The sequence below is a fragment of the Nicotiana tabacum genome, chromosome 23 (genome assembly GCF_000715075.1).
Source record: "Nicotiana tabacum cultivar K326 chromosome 23, ASM71507v2, whole genome shotgun sequence".
Classification (NCBI taxonomy): domain Eukaryota; kingdom Viridiplantae; phylum Streptophyta; class Magnoliopsida; order Solanales; family Solanaceae; genus Nicotiana; species Nicotiana tabacum.
Window position 1 is genome coordinate 63,823,113 of NC_134102.1, and position 15,199 is coordinate 63,838,311.

Here is a 15,199-nt window from a genome sequence, read left to right on the forward strand (position 1 = left end):
ATTTTTACTGATTTAAGAACTTTAATTTGTATTTGTGTTCTTGAATATTATTTTTTCCATTGAAAAATAATTGGTCTTCTAGAATTGGTGTTCTATTTAATAGTTGTTAAATTTTTGGAGAGTTAAAAAAAATTTAAAAATATGAATATGTATAATGGGAAATTAGATGCTTTTGACTCTTTTAACTATTTTGGATCTATATAATCTTTTTGGTTAAATTTTGTACAATTGTTTTTGGGGTTGACATTATTATCTTGCATGGTGACACTCCATCTTAATAATAAAAATATAGTTTAAATGGGTATAAATAACAAGTTGAAAGTTCGTTGGATTTGAGGGACAAATATGAGCTAGTTCACTCGTGATAAGGGCATATTTAGAATCTAATTTAGACGGATGGTAAATTTATTTTATTTTTCATAATTGAATGGATAAATTTATTCTGATCACTAGAGATAAAGGTATGTTCAGGATCAAATTTGATTTTACACTAGAAATACATGATTTTTTTAAAAAATTTTAACCTTAGCTTCCCTAAAATACTTTGAGAGAAGAATTTTGGAGAGTGACCGACTAATATGCACGTGATTGTTATTCCACATAGAGATGATATAAAAATAATGTCGTAGTTATGATATAAATAATTTCAAAGTATTCATATTAAAACTAAAAATTTAACAAACATGAAACAAAATTATTCTATATTTATGCTGAGATTATAATCTCTTATCCTTATAATCAAACATTCCTTATAAAAGAGAAAAAGAAAAAAAGGTAAAACAAAAAGAAATAGTAGTCGATAACCAAACAAACGATGAAAACGTTTACGTGTAGCAAGTAATGTCAACCATTTCTTCGTAACTTTTCTTTAATTAGAAAAACACCCCCAGAGAAGAGTATAATTGAGTAAGCTTTCCCCTGCCCTTTTGGTTTGATTCAGAGAATGAAGGAATATTCTTTATCTTCCTCCATAAATTGATTGAGAAAGACAAACAGAAAAAAAAAAAGGAAACCTTTTTTAGCACATAGAAAGAGGGAGGGGAATGAAGGAAGAGTATTTCTAAAGCAAACGAAAACAAACCCACAAAATTAAACTTCCTTCCCCCTCTATGCTTGTGCATAAATTTGTTTCCTTTTTCTAAAATTGGTTCAAGATTTTTTTTGGTTTGGTTAGATTATTGTTGAAAAAATGGAGGGAGAAGTTGGAACATCATCTTCATCTTTGAAGTGTGAAATGCAAGGGAATGGGGGAAAAGGTGCAAGTAGTGGTGTTGTAATAAATGAAACTAAATCTGTTAATAAGTTTCCTTTGACATTTTGGGAGATTGGGGTAGCAGGTGGTGTTGTTTTGGGTTATGCATTGGGTCTGCTTTGTATTTATCTAACTATGCCTGCCTCTGATTATAGCTTCCTAAAGCTTCCAAGAAATCTTGAAGATCTTCAAATACTCAGGTAAAAATGGCATCTTTTTTGTCATTCTTATTGGCTTTGAATGTATTTTCCCAATATCTTAATTCAATGCATATTTTAGCTTGCCAAGCTATTTTTTGATTTTCTTTTTTGGTTTTGAGAGAAGATGGAAAAAGGGGAAATCTTTGACCTAAAAAGTGCTGAAATGGTGTCTGGCTTCCCCCACCCCCAACAAACCCCAGTTAGAAAAATTATGCCTTCCAATGGAAAGGCCAAAATTTGTTGATTTGTAAGATGTTGGATTGAAGAGCTTAAGGGGGTAGTTTATGTCCATTACTAGATTTGTAAAAAAAAAAAGAAGCTTTTTGAGAAGGTTATAACTTTGGTGCCATCTGTAAACCCATTAGCATAGAAGAGAATGTAGATGCAGCTGACCTGCTCGAATTAGAGAAATGATGCTCATTGTAAATTAAAGCGGAGTAACAGATTCTTTGAAGGAAAGGAGGAGGGAAAACTTAGCCCTTTGACATTTGATGGATAAAAAAGTAGAAAGTTTATTATATCTAGTACATTATTCTAGATGGTCGACTGAGAGGCAATTGAAAGTGACACTAGTGAATTGCCCTTGCTCTGCTTTACACATATACTCCTCGATCAACCTAATTGACCATGAGGTTGGACGTGGGAACTGCTGATAACTCAGTGTTGAGTTAGAGAAACAATTTATTGGTAAGACTCGGTGTAGATGTTCGGCAAACCTCTTTTTAAATGTGAAAAGAGTGAACTTCAGGGGGAATAAACATGAGGGGGTTAAATATGATCTGAATTTACGAACATTTACTAGTTTCAAGGACAGTTTGGGGAGTAAAAGGCTTTCTGTCTGACTATGCCTCTGTGCCTATTTCAGTCTGTGGCACCACAAACATATTTATCTTACTTTATCAATAAAAAGGGGGTATCTCAAACATTCACAGTTGCTTGTTCATTGATGGAGAGCTATAAGTAAATCCCGTTGAACGGTGATTAGAATGGATTGTTAGATGTAACATGTGTAATGGGAGAAATTAAGAAAAGACGTGGATTGTTAATAGTTTTAAGAATTGAAGTTGTTATGCACCCATTGCATGAGTGGGGTACTTGGCCAAGGAATTGATCAAACAACGGGTAGGAAAATCAACTCTGTTCACTAAACTTGCTTGCTGGTGATATGTCCTGGCTTTGAACTGTGCACTTGAAATGCTAATGTATTTGTGCAAGCAGATGCATAGGTATCTACACAAATAGCACTTGTAGTTGACATTTAGCATTGTTTTTATCAAATACTGCACTTGTAGTTGACCATGCATGCAAATCTGCATTTTCAGGCTTGTCCTAATTGTTGGAGATGATATCATATACTAGTATATTTCTTTCTTATTCCATACTAATTTCCACAAAAGACACTTGTATTATATGATTTTTATACCACATATGGTTTTAAATGTTCTGTAGGGATCACCTGGAGAGCTATACTAGTGACTACACCATCCAGGTCCTTGTGGGTTACTGTGTAGTCTACATTTTTATGCAGACATTTATGATCCCAGGAACAGTTTTCATGTCACTGCTTGCTGGATCTCTCTTTGGAATCTTCAGAGGTGTAGCACTGGTCGTGTTCACCGCTACTGCGGGTGCATCATCTTGCTATTTTCTATCAAAATTGATTGGGCGGCCTCTCGTGTTCTCACTGTGGCCTGATAAGTTAACTTTCTTCAGAGACCAGGTGATTTTCAACTCACAACCCAATCATAATGTTCCGCTTTCCTATTTGCTACTGTTGCAGTAAAGTATCTCTGATCTATCAGGTGGCTAGAAGGCGAACACGGCTGCTAAATTACATGCTTTTCTTGAGAGTTACACCGACACTGCCAAACACATTTATCAATGTTGCTTCACCAATCGTGGACGTGCCTTACCATATATTCTTCTTTGCAACTGTCATTGGGATCATTCCAGCTGCTTACGTCACTGTCAGGGTACTCGTACTCTTTATTCAACTCTTTATGCAAAGTGTCAATGACTAAGAAATAGGGAACATATTTCGTTTTAGCCAACTATGGTTTTTGCTCCCTTTGACTTAAAAAGAAAAACATTTTAGATTTCTGATGCAAAGAGGGAGTAGACTTATCGACTCCTGGGAAGTGGGGTTCTGTAGGAAGGGGAATTAAAAAGATGGAACATCTTACATACAAAGAGGGAGCTGATTTTAACTTGTGTACTTTTTTGAGTTCATCTGATAAACTCTTTTCGTGTACTACTTGTGTGAACATGAGCTGTGATGGTAGTAAATTAGCTAAAATCCAGACACTAGTGTACAAGCTATGAATTTACGATATTTTACAGTATTAGTTTAATTCTGCTGTATTAAATTTAAAATTGACTATGCTGACCAAGGATTACAATGCAGGCTGGAATAACTCTTGGCGAATTGCAGTCAGTGGGTGATCTGTATGACATGCATTCTATAGCTACTCTTTTCCTTATCGGTCTTGTAACTGTTACGCCCACATTGATTGGCAACAAGAGCTAATTATAGAGCTCAGCTTCAGCAGAAAACATTGTGAAGTGCCATGACTACTATTAACCTTCCTCGGCATGACTTCATTATCTGTACAGATTAGCATTAGACAAGTGCATTGTGCTCGAGTCTCTGCCGCAAAAAGTTATGCAGCTATCGAATTTGATCCTGAAGCATTTGTTTGCAAAAGCAACCCAAAAAAAAGAAAAAAGGATCTGATGTCATTTGAAGATATTGATGTGTAAGCTTCCGTCATGATTCTGTAATAGTTTATTTGACATGCTATTGGAAGACATTGCCTTAGATCTTATATTCATTTCTTTCATCTGTTTCCTTTTTCTTAGTTTCATATTTGAATGAATGGAGAGTTGGAGAGCCAAAATCTTAAATAGCTTAATAGCTTGTTTGGTCAAGCTTCAAAAAAAACTGCTTATTTTAAAGGGGGTTTTACCTAGCTATACTATATTAGAAATTTATTTACTATTTTCCTTTAGATTTCTTAAAAATTATATTGTGCATCTATATTTACTATTTATATACAAAACCATGATAAAGAAGGATCCCTTAAATCATGATTTAAGGGAGCACGTCTATCAGCAAAATTATCACCCTACAATCATGATTTTCTTCCCAATTTCAAAAGATTTCCAAGTCATTCTCTCTTTCATACAAATCAAACAATACCTCTCTTTTTCACACAAATCAAGCTACTATCTCTCTAAAACTGTAGCGTCATATATTTTTCTGAATCAATTCTGCCACCAACCATTAAAAAGCTTCAACTATTGACAAATCTATCGATATTTATCTTTAAAATTGCAGCATCATGGGGTTTACCATTAACAACCATTAAAAAGTTTCGAAGCTTTAAATTCGATATTCGCGTATTATGAATTTGTGATTTCATTGGATTGGGTGTTCTTCCAAACGATTGAAAAATATCATTTAGAATTTATATCTCAATTTTAAGAGTGATTGGTTAAGTTTAGAATTAGTTTTAGCTAAAATTTCAGATTGAAACTCGAAGAAGAAGAAGTTTCAGATTTGTACCACGATTGTATGATAATTGTATTTGATACATCAATGCCTAATGCAATTCTGATACAATACTAATACAATATTTTATCATAATTTAAGTTTAGAGTTGATTTTATGTGGATGTTTTAGATTGAAACTTGAAGAAGATAAGATCAAAATTGTATAACTATTTTTTAGAATTGTATCACGATTTTATATCACAAATTTGTATCTAACTTGTACCTGATACATCAATACCTAAAATGATACCTCTTAAAATCTTGTATTAGAACTATATCAGTTTTTTTTAGAATAGTAACATGTATAGGTAGAAATTTTTCAGATTCCCTGTGATTTTTGCGATATATCTTCAAAATTGTATAATATTCCTTTTTGAGAAAATGTCAGCATAAAAAAAGCATTTCTTTGGCGTAGATTTCTTTGGTTCCATTTTAATGGCGAGTACGACTTTATTTTTGCTTCTAGATCGTCCATTTGTGTTTTTCTTGTGGCTTCTTATACCAGTCTCAAAAAAATTGTATTGGATTATTAAGAAATTGGAAGAAGAATTTGCTTTCAGATCTGCATAGAAGAAGAGGGAGAGGGGAATAGAGAAAAAAAAAGGAATGGATATAATTCATACCCTTAATTGTATATACTACAAGAAAATTTCAAAAGCGCTTTTGTTGGTACTTGAGCTCTTTTGTGAATTGAAACACAGTTGAGCAGCATCCAGAAGCTTCAAAAGCGTTTTAAACTCCCTATTTTAAAAAGTGCTTTTGTAAGAGATGCCTAAAGTACTTTAATAATTAGCTAATCAATTTGAAAAACAATTTTGCCAATATTGGAGGGAGAAAAGTGAGCAAAAGGTAGAGCAATAATTTCAGGTTTGTACACTTGGCCGTCTATCCAGGGAAAGAGTGAGCGAAACACAAATTTTGCTTTGACGTTTGAACTAACCAGGCCATATCTTTTCCAGGGAATGACATCCTTTTCCACGATTTCTACACTGAGCTATCCGTATCTTACCTGTTATGAGTTGGAAAACCGAAAATAGGAGCCCGGACAATATTGGTGAAATAGACCAAGTATAACCAACTACTGTCTTATACGGAACAGAAAAACAAAAACAACGCACCATCTAGCTACTCATTTAGCCATGAAGCATGGTAACGAAGATAATCACAAAGTTTAACAATGGCATCTCGGACAGAAAACAGAATCAATAGTGTAAACTTTGGTTAACGAGGGGCAAGTTGTACACAATTTAGTTCTACGTGAAACTGGAAGCTACAATCCGAGAAGTGAACATACGAATGCACACTATCTGTTACGCGGCGCCTTCCTGAAGTTCCTTGGAAGGGCGACGTAAGGCTAGGCAACCGATGTAAGTATGGTTGCTGTCCGCCAACTGAGGTCCCCTCCGTACGCTAGACTAGATTGTCAGTGCCGTACGGGAAAACCAATGTCATGAGCAATTGAAAGAGAGCAGAAAAGAGAATTGAGAATGAAAGAAAGCTTGATTGCATTGAATGAAAGCTATTACAGAAAACAAGACGATGTCGGGGGGGAGAGACACCAGTACAGAGAATTGTTTGCTTGCCTGAAAGTATTGATTGCTTGGTCCCCCTTAATAATGCTTAAAAAAAATAAACCAAAGTTACATGACTAGACCTATGAAAGCTGGAAAATCACACTTAAAGAAAATGCAGCAAAACTACTCTATATTTACAATGAAAAGGACTTAGTCTTCTACAAAGCAGCAGCAAGTCCGTTGGCAGCAACTTTGTCTTTAGCATCAGGGTCTGCGCGCGCGGCATTGTCTGCGCGCGCGGCGCTGTTGGCTTTTGCCTGTGGCTGGGCGCTGGCGATGGCTATCGGTGGGGCGACAGAGGCACATGCGCGCTTGTCACTTGGAGCTGCCGAGACCACGGGGCCGACCGTGGCGACGGGCGTTGGGAGGCTGGCCAGGACGCCACGGGGCGCGTCCAAGGGATCATGGGGCATGGCTGGAAAGCCGCCCATGACATTCTCCCCCACCTGAGTTGGCGACGTCCTCGGCGCCTTCCTTGCAAGGTAATCATCAATCAGGCTCTTGTAGGCTTTGAGGTTTGTTCCCCTCTCCCAAGTATTCTCCTCTGCATCACATCCCTGCCATTTCACCAAGAACTCCTGGTGATCTTTTCTTGAGGCGTGAATCACTCGATCATCAAGAATAGCTTCAGCACGCCTTTTCCCGGTTGAATTGGGGCCTCGAATACTTGGTATTGTGAGTTGGCTTCGTGAAGGATCCTCCATATCTTCCCGAAAAGGTTTCAGGAGACTGACATGGAAAACAGGATGGATTTTCCACCAAGCTGGGGTATCCACCCGGTATGCAACTTTCCCAATGCGCCTTTCAATGGACAAGGGTCCAATATATTTTTGCAATAGGCGAGGGTCATGGACCCCTGCAAACAAGTACCGCTTTGGGATTTTGACCATCACTTTGTCTCCCACCTGGTATTCCACAAAGCGGCGATTCTGATCAGCATGCCTCTTCATCCGCTTTTGGGCTTTGACAAGATAGCTCCGCACTATCTCCAAATTTTGCTTCCATTCTTTTGAGAAGCTGGCAGCCCGAGGAGATTTTGACATGTTTGGTGCGTTCACTGTGTGTGGGAGTAGCGGTTGCTGTCCGGTAACAATTTCAAAAGCGCTTTTGTTGGTACTTGAGCTCTTTTGTGAATTGAAACACAGTTGAGCAGCATCCAGAAGCTTCAAAAGCGTTTTAAACTCCCTATTTTAAAAAGTGCTTTTGTAAGAGATGCCTAAAGTACTTTAATAATTAGCTAATCAATTTGAAAAACAATTTTGCCAATATTGGAGGGAGAAAAGTGAGCAAAAGGTAGAGCAATAATTTCAGGTTTGTACACTTGGCCGTCTATCCAGGGAAAGAGTGAGCGAAACACAAATTTTGCTTTGACGTTTGAACTAACCAGGCCATATCTTTTCCAGGGAATGACATCCTTTTCCACGATTTCTACACTGAGCTATCCGTATCTTACCTGTTATGAGTTGGAAAACCGAAAATAGGAGCCCGGACAATATTGGTGAAATAGACCAAGTATAACCAACTACTGTCTTATACGGAACAGAAAAACAAAAACAACGCACCATCTAGCTACTCATTTAGCCATGAAGCATGGTAACGAAGATAATCACAAAGTTTAACAATGGCATCTCGGACAGAAAACAGAATCAATAGTGTAAACTTTGGTTAACGAGGGGCAAGTTGTACACAATTTAGTTCTACGTGAAACTGGAAGCTACAATCCGAGAAGTGAACATACGAATGCACACTATCTCATGTATAACAACATTGTGGACAAATGCAAGACCTAAGATTTTCTAAATTTCTTTTTTCTGCCTGCAATGTCAGGTGTTCGGTTGTCCAGCTTCCTTTTTGTCCCAGTTTGTTTCAAGCCGGAGGCAGCAGCCTTGAGTGCTTTTGCTTTTCGGGCAGCAACAGATGGTCTCTTTGCTATGCGCTCATTTGGCTTTTGTGATATCTGGGTTTTCGGTTTTGATGTTCCTCGGCCGTTCATCCTAGATTGAGTTTTCTTCTGCACACCCGATTTGCTTGCTCTCATACCCTGGTAGGAGTTGGCAGCCTTCGCTTTCATGTTACTGTTACTGCCTGGTGTTGCTGAATGTACTGCAAACCTCTTTGCTGGAGAACTGAATCTGTCTTCGGTTGACAAGCTTTTCCTCTTAGATGGAGTAGAATTTGCTTTAGAATGAGACACTCTCAGCTCACGATCCCGTAGCTTCAAGTTACGCTTTCTTGCGACAATGTTGGCAGCATCCTGCGAACCCAAGTATAATATATAAGGAACAAATTATCTTTCAACTTAAGCAACCAGGGTAAAAAGCTACTGAAAAATTAGTGAAACTCATCTAAGACATTAGGATATATTATCTTCAAATAACATGCTTACAAAATAATTAACTTCAACTACTCTGTAATATTATAAAAGGAAAAAAGAAAAAGATAGTCCTAGAAACTGAACCCTTCTTCTCATTTATTATTCCTTCTATTGTAGGTAATTCTATTATTCCTTCTATGATATTTTGTAACAAAGTACTGCTTCTCTGACTTAAACAAAAAGAACCATATAGAAAAAGAATGATATATATCAAACATGACATTCCAAGGATTGCAAAAGACCGCCAGACTAATAAATATCTGTTTATTGGGCAACTGGCTCCAATCAACAAGAATAAGATAGGAAAGCTAGATTACCAATAAATTCCATAATAAGGCTGATTTGCGCACCAACTCAACTAAAATATTTTCTTTCTACTGCCTGAAGATCAACATAAATGGGACCTTTCTTCTCTCATCTCCCTCTAAATGCAGGTGGAAGCATGAGGCGAGAAGTTTTTTCTCGGCCTGGAACATTCATTGCTACATCTGAGCAACCTATGGTCTAATTTCTTGAAAAGCCAAGAAGATAGATCAATGGTCAATTTGCTATTTATCCCGTCTGTCAGCACAATTTCCGCCAGTACGGGAGAGAGACAAAGGGATAGTTGCTCAAGAAAATGCATCCATTAGTTTTTGCTTGTTTAAAAGAAAGGAATTCCATCTTTCCTTGACTCATTTCCTTCCTGTCCCTAGAAGGCGATTTGTAGTAAAGTTTCAGGGGTTAACTTTGCTAGATTTCTAAAATTTGTAAAAGATCAAGTAAAATTACAGGCTTCAGTGCTTATGCACAAAGGAAAGGGAAAAAAGTTGGTAGGGTCACTTCAGGAAGTATAATTAAACGGAGAGGATAAGTACAAGGTAGCATTATTTAATGGAAAAGGGATAAAACCGCAGCAGTTCAAGTTCAGATTTAGATTAGGGATAATTTTAGACCTCCCTTAACACTAACTTCCCTTGTGGTTCACAATATTACGTGTACCTCCCTTAATTTTATTTTTTACTGTAACAATTCTATTAACCTAATTATCATTAATATAAAAATTTATAATCAGACTAAAATACCTTTTTTAATATGTTTTCTTTGTTAATTAATTATTATTTGTAAACACATTTTAAAATTCATTTCACCGTGTTTTCCGTCACCCTCACCTATCCCACCACTACCACTCACAAATTTTTCTCCATCGCCTGCTCAATGACCATCAATTTTCCCATCTCAGATCATGGCTTCAACTTCCACCATTGCCAAACCCCGCCGCTCTCCTAGAAGACATCCTCAAAAAAGTCTAATCCGAACTCGTTAACTGCCATGGCTCCCGCATCTCTGTTACTGACTTTAGCCCATTGTGAATAAGAATTCCTTTCCATTATCTAAAAAATTGAATCAGATCTGTGAAGCCTTTGAACCAAAAAGTACGTCTCCAAAGAGGCTGGAGGCACCATCACACAATTTGCCGCAACCCCTTCAATATTTGAAACTTCATTTGACCCCGTTGATTACGTTACCACTGGTACATGGAGAAAAGGCATACAAAGAAGCTGTAGAATACTACCATACCAGTGAGAAAAGGCATAAGAAGAAGCTGTAGAATACTACTGTGTTGTATATAGAGTGGCAAATAGGAAAAGATACACCAAGATTACAAATGTCGATGCATTTAGAACCAACCCCAGGTGCAAAGTGATTGAATCTATGCGCTAACAAAATAATTCATGGAAATGAATTTAAAAAGAAAAGAATACAAAATTAATTAAACATGGGTATGTTAGAAAGGGTAATTTAGTCAGATCATAAATTTTTATATAATAATTAAGTTAATAGAATTGTTACATCAAAAATCAAAACAAGGAAGGTACACGTAATATTGAGAACCACAAGGGAAAAAAGTGTAACAGAGCCAAACCTGAGGGGAGGTCTCTGAAATTCTCTCTTTAGATTATTGAATAGGGACTGCTGCTAAGTTACAGGGCAGGAGAGAGTAATAAAATAGGGGTAGATATTCCTATGGCGATGCTCCAGCTTACCGAGGACATGACCATGGATAGGAAGGTGCGGAGGTTGAGAATAAAGGTAGAGGGTTAGGTAGCCGAGTGTTGTCGTACATTACTTAATGTCAAGTCGTGTATTTTCGTATTCCTAGATTTCTGTTATTACTTTTTTGTTGCTTTCGTTTCGGTTTTCTAATTGCATTACTTGGTGTTAGTCTTGTATTTTCGTTTCGGTTTTCCGAGTGGTTAGCTTGTTGCTGCCCCTTCCTTTATCTTTCCTGTTCCCGAGCCGAGGATCTACCGGAAACAGTCTCTCTGCCTTCTTAAATGTAGGGGTAAGGTCTTCGTATACACTACCCTTCCCAGACCCCACTTGTGGGATTACACTTGGTTTTTTGTTGTTTTTTGTTGTTGGGTAGATATTCCTTTTCTGCAACTTTTTCTAAATAACATTATAATTGAAAAGGTATACCAAACAAAGAAAAAGAAAAAGAAAGAGAAACTAAAGCAGCTAAAGGACTTAGGTAATTTCATCCATAAAGTCCACCAGATAACAAGTTGTGATGTTTGAAAAGTGGACAAGTGACCGGGGAAAAGCTGATTGACTCTTCCGCAACAAAGGAAAAATTGAATAACCCCAAATAGTTAGGTAGCCTATTTTACTAGAATCAATGACCCACAACAAATCCCAGAACCACAAAATACCTTGTCTATGCAAACCTTAAAGGTACTATAACTAAAAGCAAGAAACTAATCTAGAATTACAATTTGATGCTCCAGAGCTCGGGCCTTATAAGATAGTATTCCCCGCTCTTTCCTTGCACATTCTCCCAGAAAGTAACTGTCACCATTTAAGGAGACTAGCTGATGCTAGAGGTTTACAGATTGGTGCCCAGCTTATCACCAACAGAAAGAGGCAAAAAGCTTAACAGGGAACGGAAAGAAGCTTCCGCTTTCCACGTCAACTCAAGGGATAGATTCAAATAATGATTTTTATGGCTGCAGAAAAGACTGGCAAAACTGCAAACACCTACACTGATGGAGATGCATGCCGACAACAGCTAAAATAACCGTCTATGTAATATGAAGCACGTATCACAAATCTTAAACTCCTCCAGTTAGTACGACAATTAGACATGAAGAAACTAAATAGTCTAAGACTTGACTCTCTTTTCCCAGATAAACCAAATGAGTTTTGTCTTTCTAATCCCAGATGAGGAGTAAAGCAATCAATCAACTAAGCCTTGATTCCAAACTAGTGGGCAATATTATTCCACTGTATCCATCATTCAGAGGACCCAGATAATGCTAAAGCAAACAAAATAAAGATATTTCCATCTACAGCTAATTTCTAGCTTGTATATATAATCAAAGTGCCAACTTTTAAGACTGAATCACTTCAAAGTCAGTATGATGTAGGAAAAATAATATTAATGCCATTATAAATTTGGAAAGCAAAAGAAGTTGATAATATATACCCTCGTTTTGAACAAAACATAAGCAATTCCTTTTCCTAGCAGAGTATTGGGATCTCTGATCACACGAACAGCCTCAATGCTCGACTCCAACTCTTTCATACCAGAGAACAACTGATAAACTTCTTCATCCTGCAAGGAAATGAAGAAAATCAAAATGTGGCCAAAGAAAGAAAATTGCCAATTAGAACAGTAAAAGAAACTGACCTTCACATCAAATGGAAGGTTACCCACAAAAACAGTCCTTTTGTTATCATACAGTGCACTATTCTCTCCCTTCATCTTTTTGCGTGGCGGACATGCTCTGTCAACTCGGATATGTCGTCCTTCAACCTATGTAGAGAAATACCATAAACAAACTTCCCAACAATCTGACTCCTGAAAAAGAGCTTCTTTCAGAAGAATATGCAAAAGCAATCAACTGTAAGAGAAGCTTACCACTGCCATATTATGAGCCAAAGAAGCCTGGGCAGATTCCTCTGATTTAAAAACAACATAAGCATGAACACTGCATTTACAACCAAGTAACCTTATCATAAAATAGGAAATCAGATATAAAGAAATATAGCAATACACCAATCAATGCAAAAAAGCAGCATTTTCGGGACAAGAAACTTTCATCTCCCATACCCATTAAAGTTACAATAACAGAAAGGGTGTTACTATCAACCATACACATGATCAGTTAACTTTGATATCTTAGTCCAACTTTCTAAACAATAATCATGAAAAATCATCACCAACAATCAACCAATGACGCCTCAAACACAAGTTAGTTGGTGAATCCTCAGTATCAATTCCGCTCTATTGAGGTCCATTTAACTATTAAAAAACCAAAATGCAGCTTAATTATAATGTGTTCATCTAACCTGCCAGCATTATCATTGAGTTTTTTCTTAATGATAGCAGCCTTCCTTGGAGTTGCACTCTGCCAAAAAAAGTAACATATAAAACAAATCAAAATTAGGCTCCAAGGTAAAACAATTTACACATAATTCTTAACACCTAAAGCACATAAAAGAAAGAATAAGTAGCTAATACTCACATCAGCTAACGGAATAGACCGAATCCTTACAGATTCTACCTCTCCAAAACTCCCAAACTCCTTCATTAAAGCCTTCTTCTTGATCTTCAAAGGCAAATTCCCAATGAAAACAGTCCTTAAAAGTTTACTCTCATCATCAAATCCCTCAGTTGAGACCATCATATTCTCTGGATTATCCATCTTCTTCCTCTTTTCTCCTACCACCATTTCTCCAATCCTTTTCTCCACCTCCTCCTCCATATCAACCACCCCATATCGCTTCGCCTCGTACTCTGCCTCAATCTCATCCCTTTTCCTCTTTTTCTTCTCTTTTTTCTTTGACTCTGAACCCAAATTTCCTATCATATCCTCTTTAGCTTCTGAACCCAAAATTAGATTTTTGTCCTTTTTCTTCCTCCGAGAATCAGAAACTACACCATTTGATTCCTCATTAGCTTCTTCAGATACAGACCCTGAATCCAAGATTACAGTTTTATCCTTTTTCTTCCTCTTCTTGAGTTTTGCAGTATCAGAATCATTATTTTCAAAAACCCCATCAGTTTGATTCTCGATAGAAGCTTCTAGAATACCTAATTTTGGTTCTTTGGAAGCTGTGGGATTGTCATTATTAGGTTTTCTTCTGAAAGGATTGTTATCAGAAAAGAGTGAATCAATGTTTGAATCTGTTGGGGTTGCTCCAAAAAGGGTGTTGAAAATATCTGAAGAATTTGAGGTTTCATTTTGTGATTGTTTCTGCTTCTCTTTGGATTTCTTTGCCATTGAGATTGAATTTCAGACAGAAGAAGCAAAGTTTCTGGGATTGAAAGTGTAGAACGGGAGATTTTGGGGGTAAGAAGAAAGAAATTGGATGTTATGATTGGAGAGAAAAAAAATAAGTGGCACCTTATACGTTGTAACGTGAACCCTAGGTTTAATGTTGTCCAAATCGTTTCTTGCTTCGTTTCTTTTTCCTAACTAAATACTTGCCAATTACACTTTATATACATAACGTGAACCCTAGGATTATTATTAATGTTGTTAAAGACAGGTAAACATAGATTATTTGTTGTTATCCGTCTCAACATTTTTTTGCAAGCACTTAATTGATTATTTATAAAAATCACTTTTAACACTTAAAAGTGATAGTATTTAACATTTTATGCCTGTAAGTTAATTTGATTTAATCAATTAATCCACCCATACTCCTAACAGTAATTTGAATAATTATTGTTACTCCTAATTTCTCCTATATAAGTATATTTTCACTGTTCTGTAACTTTTTCGCTACAAGAAGAACTTGTAAGTTCTTCATTTATGATTTTAAGCACAATTTATTTAGTATATAACAACATACTCAGTATAATCTCATAAGTGGGGTTTGAAAATAGTAGTGTATACCCCTAAGGGTGACAATTTGAGCCCAAACACATACAACCCGCCCAACCCGCACAGAGATTAATGGGTTGGGCTACAAATATTTTAGCTCATGAGTCTATTTGGGCTGAGCCCAAGTTAACCCATTATTTTTATGGAGAATTTGCAGTTGTACCCTATATTTGTGTCATCTTTTAACATGTACCGTATTTTTAAAAATTATTGATTTGGTAGCCAACTGACAAAAAATCCGTAATAGTATGACAATTACACCCTTGACAAAAGATATAAAACCTGCATCACGCATTAATCGCGTGATCTGCAACCTCATTCGTGAAGAAAGATCTCCTACTCTCCTCTCCTCTCAGCAGCTTTATCCAAAA

At 36.7% G+C, this 15,199-nt stretch overlaps 2 protein-coding genes across 2 annotated transcripts; one reads left to right on the forward strand and one right to left on the reverse strand.

The window, feature by feature from the left end:
* Nucleotides 1–928: 928 nt before the first annotated feature.
* On the forward strand, nucleotides 929–4,274 carry LOC107825168 (putative membrane protein At4g09580). Its single transcript, XM_016651998.2, has 4 exons — nucleotides 929–1,452; nucleotides 2,902–3,172; nucleotides 3,255–3,425; nucleotides 3,857–4,274. The coding sequence occupies exons 1-4, from the start codon at nucleotides 1,190–1,192 to the stop codon at nucleotides 3,977–3,979; spliced, it is 828 nt and encodes a 275-aa protein (XP_016507484.2). The 5' UTR covers nucleotides 929–1,189; the 3' UTR covers nucleotides 3,980–4,274.
* A 3,895-nt stretch (nucleotides 4,275–8,169) lies between these two features.
* LOC107825167 (uncharacterized) lies at nucleotides 8,170–14,410 on the reverse strand. Its single transcript, XM_016651997.2, has 6 exons — nucleotides 13,464–14,410; nucleotides 13,288–13,346; nucleotides 12,857–12,926; nucleotides 12,626–12,751; nucleotides 12,422–12,550; nucleotides 8,170–8,832 (listed from the first exon to the last, which is right to left on the reverse strand). The coding sequence occupies exons 1-6, from the start codon at nucleotides 14,220–14,222 to the stop codon at nucleotides 8,365–8,367; spliced, it is 1,611 nt and encodes a 536-aa protein (XP_016507483.2). The 5' UTR covers nucleotides 14,223–14,410; the 3' UTR covers nucleotides 8,170–8,364.
* Between the last annotated feature and the right edge of the window lie 789 nt (nucleotides 14,411–15,199).